The sequence below is a fragment of the Trichomycterus rosablanca genome, chromosome 1, assembly GCF_030014385.1.
Source record: "Trichomycterus rosablanca isolate fTriRos1 chromosome 1, fTriRos1.hap1, whole genome shotgun sequence".
Taxonomy (NCBI): domain Eukaryota; kingdom Metazoa; phylum Chordata; class Actinopteri; order Siluriformes; family Trichomycteridae; genus Trichomycterus; species Trichomycterus rosablanca.
This window is the reverse complement of record NC_085988.1, coordinates 32,863,693-32,879,868: the sequence shown is the minus strand read 5'-3', so window position 1 is coordinate 32,879,868 and position 16,176 is coordinate 32,863,693. Positions and strand designations below refer to the sequence as shown.

Sequence of the window (16,176 nt, the reverse complement as noted above, 5' to 3'; positions counted from 1 at the left end):
GTACAGATCTAGAGGGCATAATAATACCTGTACATGTAAATACTCACACGTTATTATACTTTAAATATCTAGTTAACCAAACATACTATTAGAACAGCAGCCTTACATTAATTCTATAGTGTTGTTAATACAATATGAGCGGGTGGCACAGTGGCTCAGTGGGTAGCACTTTCGCCTCACAGCAAGAAATTTCTGGGTTCGTTGGGGTGGTCCAGGCCCTTTCTGTGTGGAGTTTGCATGTTCTCCCTGTGTCTGCGTGAGTTTCCTCTGGGAGCTCCAGTATCCTCCCACAGTCTCAAGACATGCAAGTGAGGTGAATTGGAGATACACAATTGTCCATGACTGTGTTTAACATTAAACTTGTGAACTGATAAATCTTGTGTAACCTGTTCTGTCATGAATGTACCCAAAGTATGTAAAACATGACGTTAAAATCCTAATAAATAATAATAATAATAAATACAATATGAGACACAGAGTGCTATTTAAAATATTATAGTAATTAAATATCATTTTTTCAAAATTTCATGTGATTTTCATCAATCGCTTTATAATGGTCAGGGTTATAAAGTGCAAGTGCAAGACAGGAATAACCTGAATAGGGGGCCAATCCATCACAGGGCTTTGGTTATCCCTCTCAGCCAATCATATCTGTGTATATGCCCGGCCATCCAATAGCACTGCTTAGATTCGATCCCAGATCTAAGCATTGAGGGGCTAGCATAATAGACCTCTGCACCATCTGAGCATTAATAGTAATTAAATATATATATTTACCAATACTTACCACCATTTTACTAATACTAAATCAAAAATAGAGTTAGTGTGAATTATATAGGGATTAAAATGCAGAAAAATGCTGTTGATGGCGTATTCTAAAAAGTCATTCTACTATTAATTCACATTAAAAATGCTGATTAATTAAAACATATTATAGTAAACCGATCTTATTCAAAACATAGAAATGGCACAATATTGTGAGCACATGTATCGTTTAGGGCCAACAGAATCATCCATGAACTAGGAAATCATTGAATATAATGCAAATTGTTAGATTAAATGTTGCATTATGATACATAAAATATAGAGATATCATTACAAAGAATACACTTTTAACCCCGTAGCTATTTACACATGTTATTTCTACAAAACATGGCAGAGCCAGCGCTGATCTTGTCTCTGGAAAGTACCACAGCAGACACCAACTGACCTCACAGCACAGAAACAGTTGACTAAGCTTATATGATTGATATGATCTGAGCCATACATGCACCCAGCACAAAGCCATAATCACTGTGCTATCAGTAGGGTTGGGGTAAATAGGTTTAAGCCCCGGTGGAGATTTGGCTGCTGCACTGTTATTGAATATTTCCATTGTCAGGCTAACAAAAGTATGACGATCATGCAGAAAATCCTTACAAAGGATTTGCTTTATTTGCATTGTAAACACTGTGCTGATCTCAGCAGTTTTAAAGAGAAATAAGAGAAGATTGAAAAGTGCTGTTTTGTCTGCATGTAATGAGTCCTCAGAACATGTGTCCAGGACCAGAAAAAGTCTCTCACTTTGATAGAGACACAGCAATGTTCAAGTTTTGTTGGTTTAATTTTATTATTTGGTTGATTCCATAATTAAGTTAAGTTTACACACTTAACCTGATACACATTTGCAACGATACATACAATATTTATTTATTAGGATTTTACCGTCATGTTTTATACTTTGGTTACATTCATGACAGAAATGGTAGTTACTCATTACACAAGGTTCTTCAGTTCACAAGTGTAATGTCAAACACAGTCATGGACAATTTTGTATCCCCAATTCATCTCACTTGCATGTCTTTGGACTGTGGGAGGAAACCGGAGCTCACGGAGGAAACCCACACAGACACGGGGAGAACATGCAAACTCCACACAGAAAGGACCCGTACTGTCCCACCTGGGGATCAAACCCAGGATCTTCTTGCTGTGAGGCGACAGTGCTACCCACTGAGCCACCGTGCCACCCGTTGATACATACAATATAAAAATGTATTTGAAAAACAACACTGTGCAGATGTTTAATGAGTCCTGTTTAGCTAAACATTAGTCTCAGGTATTTGATGTCTTCCTACATTGGAGAAAAGCAAATTTAAGATTATATTTTATTTTCCAAATGCTGAGTGTTACAGTGAAAATAATATAATTTTGACCCATTAAAGTTTGTACATGATTTTAACATTGCTTGTCAGAAATTGCATAAACAAACCTCAAATAGTTCTTGTTAGAAAAAAGTAAAAAGTTTTCATAATGGAACATTTTAGACAACTTTCTCCTGATGCATGTGGTAAACAGTGGAATGAATACAAGCATGTTCCATGGGCTTTTAAATCACCTTATTTTACATCAGTGAACATTTATACCGATCAGCCATCACATTAAAACTACCTCCTTGTTTCTACACTCACTGTCCATTTTATCAGCTCCACTTACCATATAGAAGCATTTTGTAGTTCTACAATTACTGACTGTAGTCCATCTGTTTCTCTACATACTTTGTTAGCCCCCTTTCATGCTGTTCTTCAATGGTCAGGACTCTCCCAGGACCACTACAGAGCAGGTATTACTTGGGTGGTGGATCATTCTCAGCACTGCAGTGACACTGACATGGTGGTGGTGTGTTAGTGTGTGTTGTGCTGGTATGAGTGGATCAGACACAGCAGTGCTGATGGAGTTTTTAAACACCTCACTGTCACTGCTGAACTGAGAATAGTCCACCAACCAAAAACATCCAGCCAACAGCACCCTGTGGGCAGCGTCCTGTGACCAGTGATGAAGGTCTAGAAGATGACCAACTTAAACAGCAGCAACAGATGAGTGATCGTCTCTGACTTTATATCTACAAGGTGGACCAACCAGACAGGAGTGGACAGTAAGTGGACAGTGAGTGGACACGGTATTTAAAAACTTCAGCAGCGCTGCTGTGTCTGATCCACTCATACCAGCACAACACACACTAACACACCACCACCATGTCAGTGTCACTGCAGTGCTGAGAATCATCCACCACCTAAATAATACCTGCTCTGTGGTGGTCCTGACCATTAAAGAACAGGGTGAAAGCAGGTTAAAAATATATGTAGAGAAATAGATGGACTACAGTCAGTAATTGTAGGAACTACGAAGTGCTTCTATATGATAAGTGGAGCTGATAAAATGGACAGTGAGTGTAGAAACAAGGAGGTGGTTTTAATGTTATGGCTGATCTGTGTATTTCTGAACTGCAGACTATTAAGTGGGTATCATCCTAGGACTTTTATAAAAGGGTTTCAAGATGTATGTTCTGAAGCTGTTCTGAAGGTGATGGCTGCTTCAACTCTTTATTTGGTCCATAACAACTTATTGCTACTGGCTAATGTTAATGCTAGTGTTTCTGATCTTTTACTATTCAGAAAACCATTCATTTTATGACCTTTTAATAAGTGACTTCACTCTACAAATTACTTAACATGTTACTTCGTCAACAATGTAAGTAATTTGTTATTAACCACACCAAAATAAAATAAAAAATCAGTTGTCAACACAAACCTTTGTAAAATTTGCTTAGGAATTCAAATGCAGGAAAGAAAAGCATGTCTGTTTTAATTCAAGGCCTGCCTTCTTGTCATTATTCAGACACTTATCAGTCACTGCATTTGAGCCAAAGTTGCAGAAAGGCACCCCATCTGTCTGAGTAAGATATGTATCTTATGAGTAGAATGTATTTTCTGTATCATTCCAGTTGATTGCTCATTTTATAATGCTAATGGGCACAGGCTGGTGTTGGGTTTCCCTGCCAGCTGGCCACTGCTACCAAAGGAAGATGCTTAATAGGGGTTGACAGCTCATGGATCAGAACTCATTCAGCATGGGTTCTGGTATGTAAGATAGTGGTGGTATCAAAGGAGTTCAATGCACTATAAGTTGTTACACATTCACATCATCACAGTATTAAAATTATCTGCAATTTGAACCACAGTAGCCCTTCTGTTGGTCCGTACCAGACGCTATAGCTTTCGTGGCCATTGAGTCTGGGCTTGTCCCTCATTGAACCACTGTGAGGTACTCACTGCAGTTGCCTCTTAACACCCCTTGGTGTTTTGGAGATACTTCAATCCAGTAGTATGGCTATAAGGTCTTTATGTTGTTCATATATGCTGCATTCAACATGTACTACATTCAACTACATTCAACATTCAGGGTTAATAAAACTGAATATCTGATATGAATCTAAACAGAATTTTTGATCTAAATGTATTTTAAGTGTTCAGGTTTTTTTCTTATACATTATTCAAATTCAAATAGATTGGTATTATATTTATTCAAATATCTAGATCTCAAAACATGTGGAAGCCATATACCATTTACACTAGTAAAAATATAATTAAGTATAAATATAAGGACAAAAATGGTTTAAAACACTTCTGAATAACACAAATCCTTAATACACAGTATTGTTACCAACATGGGTTTGTACTACCATGGTGCATTTACCGACCTTGTGGAGTTGTTTTAAAGTCATTTACTGTAGTGATATATATGAATTATATGCCATTTAAATGTATAGGTCTTTTATTTAATTAAGGTAGCAGAAGAGCTATAGCACATTATTATTACTGGGTTCATTGTAATGTAAATTCAGAAGACAGAATGTCCCAGATTGAAATCACAAGTGAAAGATGTGCCTTTGGTTGGGCTGGTGGAAACACTGACAGCATTATATTGAGGTGTACACAAAACTCTTACAGTTTACTGCTAACTTACAGTACTAACAGATTTGTATAGAAATAGACAGTAGATTAGCTGCAGCATAAAAAATATGAAATACCACTTTTTATATATTTTTATATTATGGTTTATATCAATGCTCATGTTCATAGTTTGATTACAATAATGCCTTCTGAGCTAAAAATAAGTGAGAAACATGTTACCAATAATTTTATCAGTGTTTTAAGGTTATGCATTTTGACAATGCAGTCAGTTTCCCTGTCATATGTGATTAATAAATTCAGTTTTCAGAGATACGATTCAGTTCAGCTTTGACAACATATTCCTAAAACAGCAGAAAGTAAACAGAATCTCAGCAATGTCCACCATGTAAAAATTTCAAACAGGATCAGTCGCTTCTCTAAAACAAGTGGTGACATATATAAAATTTAAATGTTGAATAATCAGTTCATACCCTCAACAACACAGTGATACACAACCTGAAAAACCTGCTATAGCATCACATATAAACTGGAATAAGTTTTTATTGTACAAAGTAAAGACTTTTTGTGTAATGGTATCAGATATGTGCAAAATATTAATGCAATTAAACTGTTAGTACAAAATACTAACTAACAGTACCAGGTGAACACTGATAAGGCCTACCTTAAAATTATTAAAAGGAACCTAATATGAATAATAAATATTGAAAACAATAAATAATTAAAATTGTTAATAATATATCACACCTAGAAAACTGCAAAATATAAACTTGTTAAAATACAAACATTTGATTTGTGCAGACAAAACAATACATCAGTGCACCCACCGAGCAGCAAAATAGTATGGGTGCTACACAGTTCCAGGGCTTTGGGGACATACGTTCAAACCAACTATCAATGTCAATAAGCCTACCTCTAAAACAGCATGCTGAAGGTAAACTGGCCACTGTAAATTGCCTCTAAATGTGTGTAAGTGAATAAAAAGGTGAATGTGTAATGCCCTAATGCCCTGACAGTGGTATATTCCTGGCTTGTGTCTTGCTAGACCCACAACATCCATGATTAGGGTAAAGCAATTGTTGAAAAAGAATACATGAAATTTTAATTATGATTTTATAATAAATCATGAATGTTTTGTTTTCAAAAAGCCTGTTTAGAAACATTAGTTTTACTCTTTAACCAGAACTGAAATTAAAATTTATCCCATTCTCACTAAATCTCTCAAACCAAGGCTGAGCTTTTTTAGTTGACATGATACAGTTTTTCTATACATGCTGTCCATCAACCAATTATTGAACTCTCTCCATGCCCAACAGAAAGTGATAGGTGTGGAACACTTCAATTTTGAATCGCAGAGATTTCATTGCTTTTCAGTGCAAAAGGCGTTATTACATACTGATTCCAGATGCCAACAGGCTCACTAATGCTGGTCTTATCTTTTGTGTGAATCTCTGGAACTTTTACTGAACTGGATTTAAGGAAGCTCAAAGAGCCATCGACAAAGATTCTGCAGCCACGTCGTGCACCGTTCCCCATATGGGTTCCCAAATGAACCTGAAAACAAGTTAAGAAACATTGAGATTAGTGCACCACTTTATGAATATAATATATGAACCCCAGACTTACACATGTCTGCAGTTCTTACACCTAAAATTCAGTCTAATCTTTAGGTGGGTTTTTAGTGTGATATTTAAAATAAATAAACAGGATTGTCTGTGGCATGTTAATAACACTAAAGAAAAAAGATCTTAAAAATCTTACCATAATCATACCCCACAGTTAGGAAACCTTATCCTAACTACAAAGCAAGGTAGAGAAAGCCTAATGGTTTTAAGGCAGCCACAGGGCTTGAACAAACTAAAGTTACAATGAATTTAACATTGTGTCAAGTAATGTTTCAAAGAAATGTCAGGGTAGTGGTCTTTAACCAACATCTGAGGTTGGATGATGTAGCAAGACAATGATATAAATCAACATTCTTTTTCTGCCTTACTGTAAATGACAAGGTAACCAATTGTTGTTTTTTGACTGCTATTACAATTTGGGGCTATATCTAAATCATCATAATTCTTTAAAATAAAATTCAAAAAAATATATATTTGTAACTGGATTAAAATGTATGAAATTTTAGTCATTTGATCCAACCATTGTAAACCATACTTCCAATAAAATAATACAAATAAGTATCAGTATTGGTGTTTTGTTATTATAATGTTACAAGTGAAAACACAATATTAGACCATATGCAACCTGTAAGTAACTATACCTTTAGATTTCCTTTGGTGGTAAAGGCACGTCCACAGATACTGCAGGCGAAAGGTTTCTCACCAGTATGAGTTCTTTCATGAATCTGCAAAGCACTGGAGGAAGAAAAAGTCTTCCCACAGGTCTGGCAGAAATGCTGCTTGGCTGTCCGACGTGGTGGATATGTTGATGCTTTAAGATTTGCCACTGGAGGAGCTGAGGAGGTCATCATTTCTAATACAGGTTCTTTGCCATCTTTAATTAAGATGCTATTGAATTCCATCCTAATTTTTGATGAAATTAGGTGTTCCATAGAGGAACTTTCATTTGCTGGCTCAGACAAGACTAAACCTTGAATGTCTTGCTGCTTGTGGGTCAGCATGTGTTGTTTTAAGTTCCCTTTAGTGGAAAAACCTTGGTTACATGCAGTGCAAATAAATAGCTGCTCTTTGGTATGACTGCAATAGTGAACGTCCAAGGCACTTTGACAGGTACAAGTCTTGTTGCAGACATCACATGCATAGCTCCTAGAGGTTTCCTGCTTCCAAGACGAAAGCCTCATGGTCATGTCATGGTTCAGGATATCTGCAGCATTCAAATTAAGTGGACTTGTTAATTTAGTCCGGTTTGACTGTAAGAGACTAGAGCTGGTGAGCTCTTCAGATGATTTTTGAAGGTGTGTCTCAGTTGTGAGCAATGTACTATTGTTCAGTAATGAGCTCTTTTTCTGGAAAAGGTCACAGACTATTGATGACTTGGTGCATCTAGATTTTGAGCTAATCTGGTCATTACCAGATGTTTTTAGCACCAAATAGTTTCCATTCATTGAGCCATTGTCCAACCTAACATTTAGAAAACCATCCTCTTGCAAAACTGTCTCTTGAATCTCAGAACCACATGTATTAATTGTCTGGCGTAATGTGGAAGGTAGTAGACTGTCCATGGGAGGCTTTGCATCTTTAGTGTCAGAAACACAGTTGATTACTTCCATCGTTTCATCTGAGCAATTCTCATCCTGTTTACTTTCATCCCAAGATTCCTGGTAGCTTTCTGTCAAGGTTTCATTAGGAAGTTGTCCAACCATGTGCATGCGTATGTGCTGTTGTAAAACCATGGCATTTGTAAACTTCTCTTGGCAAATGGGGCACGAATGCTGCACTGTTATTGGTTGCATGGCACGATGAATGCTGTAGTGTGTTTTGAGGTTGCCTTTGGTTGTAAAAGTTCGTCCGCAGATCTTGCACTTGAATGGCCTCTCACCTGTATGTGTTCGGTAGTGCATTTTAAGAGCACTTTGGCAACTAAGCACACGATGACAGACCATGCATTTATTGGGGTCTATGCATTTTTTGTCTATGTTCTCCACTAGCTGCTGCAGCTTGGTGGTTTCTGAAGCTTCCGTGGAATCAGTAGGACTACCAAATCCAAATTTTGGCTTAATATCTTGGAAGAATAATGGGCTCAGTGAATTTGTATGGGTTGAAGCTGTGTCTGTGCAGTCTTTTGAACCATTGACAGAGGAATTTAAACTTGTGGCAATGCTCAAGGATGTTTTGAGCTCTTCACAACTCCTTTCTTTATCTTTATTGTTCTTACTGTTTTCAAATGTCTTGATCCCATTTAAAGCACTTATACCAGGACATGGAGGTCTGTCAATTTGTACCACTTGCATCTCTCTTTTAATAACGCTTGGAAGACTTGGCAGGGATGAGGTTAACAAACCAGGTAAGTTGGTCACAGATGGTTTGCTGTCTAACCACTTGGATGCCGACTGATCTGGCAACATGGACATACCATATGGGATGCCTGTATTTGTTGGAACATTGTCTAAGTACTCTGGAACTGGGTAGGGATTCATTTTTATGTTTGGATATTTCTCTTTATGGCGCTGGAAGTGAACTTTTAGATTTCCACGAGTTGAAAAGCGATTCCCACAGACGTTACACTTGTACGGTCTCTCTCCAGTATGTGATCGTAAGTGTATCTTTAAAGCACTGTCACTTCCAAATACTTTGGCACAAAATCTGCACTTATGCTTAAACAAACCTTCATCAAAAAAGCTTTTGTGTTTGAATGAAGTCACATTGGGCAGTTTGTGCTTTCTTTGCTGAGCTACAGCATTCAAAGAATTCAAGTCCTCTACAATTTCCCCAATGTTGGGCAATGTTTTTGCCACAATGTCATTTCCAGTAGATCTATGAGGTAGACTGTGATCATTCACTAATTTTGGTTGACTGGCATCAGCTGCAAAGGAATGGGAAGGTGAAAGACTGTCAATCTGCTGACTGTAAAATGCATTGTCAGGGGAAGATGGATAGCTATCAATTCTTCTTATCAAATGCTTGCTTTTATCTATATCTGTCATTTGGACCCCATATCTGGCATCTTTGGACCCCAAGATTGCTGTACCATCCTGGTTGCTGGATGAAACTGGGAGCTTGCTTTGTTTGATTTTGTTAATGCTGGCAGATTGATTTGGAAGACTTTGTGCTAACCCTGCAGCATCCACTAGCTGCTGGGAGAGGTGGGTGCTGAGTGTCATAAGGGGGTTAATCAAAGAAATTCCCAATGTACCTTGACAGGTGGGGTAGATTTCTGATGTATTTGGATTTTGCGATGCTAACAGTAAAAGTTGATGTTGAATTTGTTCAATGAGCCTTAACTGCTGTGCCTGCTGTTGCTGCAAGGCCAAAAGTTGCTTAATCAGCCTTGGTGTGACTGTGCTGCAATTATTACTACTGTCACTGTTAACCTCTGCATTCAGACATAGCTCCTGGGAGAACTGAGCCACAGCAACTTTTGTACTTTCTAAATTCTCAATAAAGACGTTGGTGCTGGTACACGAGGCTATACTTAAGTCAGGTGGAGAGTCTGCTTCAGCCAGAACTGATAAAGACACTGAAGTAAGTGGGGCAGTGGCTGTACAGTCATTTCCAACTTTATGGGCATCTTCAAAACTGATGCTCTCGGACATCGGTGTGGATTCCTTGTTTTCCTTAAGTAATCCTTCAGTACTGATGTTGTCATCCCTCTGTTCCTTCATGTGCTGATGAGGTGGACTAAACGTAAGAGATGAAGCTGGAGATGCTGGTGCATCATTATCACTTACTATTAGAACTAAATCATTCTTAGTGCAACTCATTTGATGCTCTTGGAGATGTGAGAGGGTAAGGAACTCGGCGCAGCAACTCTCACAGGCGTGGACATTCCATGGTGGAGACGTGGTACTGATTTGGGTGTCATCTGCATTATAATTGGAAAAAAAGACAAGAATTGTTGGTTTAAATAAACATTCTCTAAGTCCATATCCTAGCTTGAAGATGATCAAATCTTATTATGCTCTCATTAATAATATTGTAATGACATCAATCGCAACAACATGACACGCCTTGCACATATAAAAATTACATAGCAAAGACTGATTTTTTATATAGTGTTTTTGATAGTTATATACAATTCATATATTTTTAACACTTTTTTTTTTAAATGGGTGCTCTCAAATTAATTTGTTGAATATTGACTTTATTTTAATGTTATTACTAGGGATGTAACGATACACTACCCACGATGCGATACGATTCACGATACTGGGTTCACGATACGACTTTTTCAGATTTTTTAAACAAAATGAAATTGAAGACAAATTATGACAAAGTTTCCTTTTATTATTTGTCTTAAGACAATAAAATAAAATACTGTATTTGTGATTATCTTTTATTTATCTAAATAATGAATGTCCTCTTATTCTGAGGTAGGTACAAACTATGCCAAATAATACTTATTGTGTAAAAATTTTTTTTATACAAATAAAGAAAGTATCCTCACATGAATAAATTTGGCTGGAAAATCGATTCATCTTAAATGAATAATCGATTCGAATCGTGGCACATGTGAACCGATTTTTAACTGTCTTGTGGTGCATCATTACATCCCTAGTTATTACATATTTCACAAATGTATAAACGACTTGAAATATTCCACAAGCTTTAATTAAAAATGTTTGCATTCCCAAAATGTTAAGGGGTGATAAATTTATATTACTCTTTAACAGAAACTTACATAGAAAACCTCACAATACTCAGTGTTAGATAAGTGCATCCCTTCTACCTTAAGGGCATTATATTTTAGTTTTTTGCCTATCAATTATTATGGTATTTGTACTACACACTAAATAGTATAATAGTTAAAATAAAAATTAGAATAAAATGTAATATTAAATAAAACAAATGTGTATGCAGGTGCTCGGGTGGCACAGCTGTAAATTATACTAGCTCACTACCCTGGGATCCAGGATTAGGAATCCCCAGCAGTTTTATTGACCAGTCAGGCAGCTACATACAGACATGATTGGTATGTCTGAGGGAGAGGATGGCCGAGGCCCCATGATGGATTGGTGTCCTGTCTGGCATTTGTTACTGCATTGTGCCAAGTGATTCTGGGAAAACTAGATCCACCACGACCCTAACCAGGATAAAGCAGTGGTAAAACATGAAAATAAAATAAAAGAAGTGTAAAGCTCCATGCTCCTGGGGATCCAGCCTTCAGTCACTGTCTGAAGGCATCTTCAGACAGTGATGTGGACAGTAATGTGAACAGGTTTTTGAATTTTGAACCTCTGTCCAGTTGCACAACCCAGTTACACCTCACCTTAACTCAGATCTAACAGAGAGTGAAACTCAGCTTTTCCAATATAATTGTTATCCAAATTCTGATACAGCAAAGCACTCCTGCATCATCACGCCTTGTTGTCCGAAAAGTTGTTGCATACGTGTGAAGGCACCATTGATGCAAAGAGGTACATTCGGGATTTTAAGAAAAAGTGAGATCTCCCGGGAGAGCATGAAACTCCACACACGGAAGGAGCCAGAATGCTTCAAACAAATCAAACCCAGAACCTTCTTGTTGTGAGATGACAGCATTACCCACTATGTCACCATGCCACCTATATAAGTAGTTCACATGCTTTGAACTACTTTATCTTGTCAAAACAGTTTAATATATTAAAATATGGCCTATACATGCCCCAGAATAGTTAAGCTGTCTGAACCTACTGAGGAACAAGTATATAAAATGATATTAAACATAAGCACTAATACAAGCTATGGTGAACAGCATTAATAAAAACAAGTACTGTTACGTATTTGTTATTTTAATAATTATTTGTACAATCACAGATAATAAACTGGCTGTTGTACTGTACCAGACTTATTATTAAAAGTTACACATCACAAAGAGAAATCCTCATTAACTGCTTCATTCTGATCATCACTATGGTAATTTTATTTAATGAATTGTCGATAGCATGGTGGTGCAGCTAGTAGAATTGGTCCCACACAGCAACATGTAATGTCAGTCTGGGTTGCCTGAAATCACAGCTTTTCCAAATAGACTTTGCTTTTATCCCAACAAGTGCTAGTAGAGGAACTGGGGCAGCACGGTGGCTCAGTGGGTAGCACTGTCGCCTCACAGCAAGAAGGTCCCGCGTTCGATCCCCAGGTGGGGCGGTCCAGGTCCTTTCAAAGACATACAAGTGAGGTGAATTGGAGATACGAAATTGTCCATGACTGTTTGACATTAAACTTGTAAAGTGATGAATCTTGTGTAACCTGTTCTGTCATGAATGTAACCAAAGTGTGTAAAATATGATGTTAAAATCTAAATAAATAAATAAATAAATAAATAGATAGCAAAGGAGCTGGCTACTCTAAACTGTTCTTTGTTGTGACAGATTGATTAAATCACTGTAAGTATTACTGCTTGTGCCTATTGTTTCTGGATAGAACCAGGCCCACAGTAACACTTACCAGGATGAAGTGGTTAATGAAATAAATAAATAAGTAAATAGTTAATTAATTAATTAATTTGACGATTTAAGCAGCTAAACAGGTTCAGTAGAAATAAAAATAAAAATGATTGTTAAGTTTTAAAAAGACAAATTAAAAAACTTTTTTTATTGAGTCAGAACAGTCAGATAGATGGACTGACTACACAAGCTAAAGAAATGTTTTGTTGTTTGAATCATGATCTTTTATTGTAAATCAATAATAATTTAATAATTTAACAAAAACATCAAGCCATACTCTGGTTGCTCAGGTAAAACCTACCTGATTGAGAGTGTTGAGTAGAGGTGAGAGGAGGAGAGTCCATGTAAACACACTGAGGGTTGGACTGTTTTCTCCGGGACATGCTGTTCCTTCATCAAACAGAATTGAACACTGTTCCGTACTTTATAACTTCTCCACTGAGGTAACGTTTACAACAATACTGGTTATATATATAAACTACATAACAATGTTAACAACCACCCGACCGATAAATAATTCTAATCCATCCTCACAATCAAGCGGGTCTGTGCCAACTACTAAAGCGAGAGTAAAGGTGTGCATTCTCTGAGAGGAAAGCCACACCCACCTGCATTCCTATTGGACACTGCTACAGAGAGGCGGGAGCGGGAGGAGTAAATTAGGTGGTGACAGAATGAATCAGAAGACAGCGTGCACTGAATCACATATCAAGTTAAGCGGTTGTACACTCTATGATGTCAAAAGTATATGGACGTCCCTTTTATTACTTCACTTGTTGCAGCCACAGACGTTCTTAACAGATTCACAAAATTAATTCAATAAACTTTTTTTTGTTTGCCTTCTTTATGGAAACATTTTCTTGTTCCAGCGATACTGTGCCCTTGTGCACACATCAAGGTCCATAATAGCATTGTTTAACACACTTCATTTAGGATCAGGGGGGAGTTCAATAAGCTCATCATCATCATCATCATTATCATTTACTGCATAAATGTGATGCAAAACAGAACAACTAAAACTTAACTTAAACTTAAGAAGTGTGTACGTGTCTTTTTAGTTTGTAGGTGTCTATGCCCAATGCAAATAAAAAGCCAAACTAAAGATAAAAAAAGAAAAATACATATATATTTTAACAGTAACAGTGATAGAATAATGCTGTTAAGACACTATTCTGTGTCAATAAATTAGGAATGGGCGGCTTGTGGCGCAGTGGGTAGCACTGTCACCTCACAGCAAGAAGGGCCTGGCTTTAATCCTATGGCTGGCCAGCCAGGGTCTTTTTTGTGTAGTGTTTCTTCTATGTGTGTGCCCTCTGATCAACTGGCAACCTATCCAGGGTGTTTAGTACTTTTCGCTCAATGAATCAGACCCGCCATGACTTTGATTACATTTTCTTTACAGACAAATTGTTAATTTTTAAATATTTGTAATGGTTTAAACTTTTCTTATAGTTTTTTGTTGACATGGCCAGATAAAAGAAACTACAGTATTTCTTGGCAAGTTACTTGGCAATGATTTGTTTCTGTCCTTGACTCACATAATTTATATTATGAAATCAGATTCACAAAAAAGCAATAATAAAAGTTTTATTTATTTATTATTATTATTTTTTTTAGCATGTTTTAAACATCATGGTTGTTTCTAATTTAGCAGCCCTTATGGTCATTTCTAATTGTATTGTATTTAAGCTTTTCTTTGCAAATTTTAAATGACTTTAATCATTTAACTGGATATAGTAAAATGTTAAGTGAATTATTACATATCTCTTAAAATATCAGAAACAAAAATAGTATTACAGATATACATCTGTGCCTAAAATTACATTATTGAAACAGTAATAGAAAGCTGAATATTAATATTATTAATATTAATAACACATCAACAACAACAACTACTACTACTACTACTACTACAACTACTACTAATAATAATAATACCTGCATTTTAAATTTTTTGTACAGTGTTACAAATTATGACATATGTGGCCTGGCAAAATAGATCAAACCATGAACAGTGCAGTTTTTAAGTTTGGTTTAAATAAAAACACTGGTGGGATGAAACGGATCCATTAAAGTGGTAGTACCACTCTATCATAAACTAACAGCAAAGTTCTCATACACTGTAAGTGTTTCTTTTTGAGTGTAATATGAGCATATTTTACAATGAACAACACTGTCACACAAACAGCACATTTTTCTTGTACTATCACTCCTCGTCTTTCAGTTTTATGAACAAAGGAGTGTTGACCAAAATGAACTGTGTAATAGGTTTGGAATTTTGCTTTTCCCTTTGATGGAGCATAAACATGACTATTACTGTCAGCTTGATCTTTTGATTTATGTTTCCTCAGTGTAATGGTCAAATACATAAATATATAGTGTATATATTTGTAAATGTGTGTTAAGGGTGTGTATGGGGGTGTGTGGATGTTTTTAAGTGTGTGTGTGTGATACAGAACACACCTGGTGTACTTCACTACATCCTATGAGTCATTTGTTGCTGTCATTAGATATGAAGGCCTCTGCTGAGTGCCACTATGCCTTGCCTGAGGTTTGTAACAACAGATAGGAGAACGACAAATGACACCTTTACTTCCTGTAAACAAACCTTGCTAATCGTCTCTATTGCTGTCAGACAACAGACCCTCATGCCAGACATGTACAAATCTGTTAATGTTTATTTATCATTGGAATATAATAGCATTACTCTAGAGCTTGCTTTGTAATGTACAGTAGTTTAAAAGATTCCAGGATAATACTGGGATTTAATCATTTATATTGGACTTTTGGAAAATGAAGCCTGAGAAAGTGTTGTGTTAAATGGTAAACAGCCATTTTTAAAGAGCCTTAATGCATATATATTAGGTTTTCTTTATCTCAGTCCTGAATGTGTAGAATTGTGTATTTGCTAATGTGAATACAGTGAAGGTCAAAATTTTACAAACACTTGTCAAAAGCATGTTATGTCAGTCTTGCAGACAGTTATTTTTCTGTGACTAAATGATTAAATAACGTAACTGTTTGTCCAAAAATGTCTGAAATTAAATGTATGTCCACAGAACTACTTTCTTTGTTGTGACGATTAGTGTGCATGTTGGGGCTCATGTCTGTTACTGTTAAATGGACATAAGCTAATGGCGGATTAGTGAAGTATATAATAGGACAGTGTATTAGAGCATGTAATTAGAGGTGAGAAAATGGAAATTCACCAGAGCTCTCTATGTGGAGCATTCAAGACAGAGTTGCCAGGTTCTCTGTTTTCTTTGTTTGATTAATTCATTATTTCAACAGTATGTGGTATATATGTTAAAACCCCATCCAAATACTGAGTTTAAGTGTTTCAACCACACCTATCAGCTAACAAATGTATAAAATTAATGTAAAATACATTATATGCCTCCG

At 36.5% G+C, this 16,176-nt stretch overlaps 1 protein-coding gene across 1 annotated transcript; it reads right to left on the bottom strand.

Annotated features, from left to right (window-relative positions):
- Positions 1 to 5,481: 5,481 nt before the first annotated feature.
- Positions 5,482 to 13,181, bottom strand: sall1b (spalt-like transcription factor 1b). The gene is given in 4 exon segments (XM_063001808.1): positions 5,482 to 5,975; positions 5,977 to 6,281; positions 6,994 to 10,214; positions 13,076 to 13,181. Coding segments are annotated over 4 exon segments (3,681 nt in total). The 5' UTR covers positions 13,158 to 13,181; the 3' UTR covers positions 5,482 to 5,902.
- Positions 13,182 to 16,176: the final 2,995 nt, after the last annotated feature.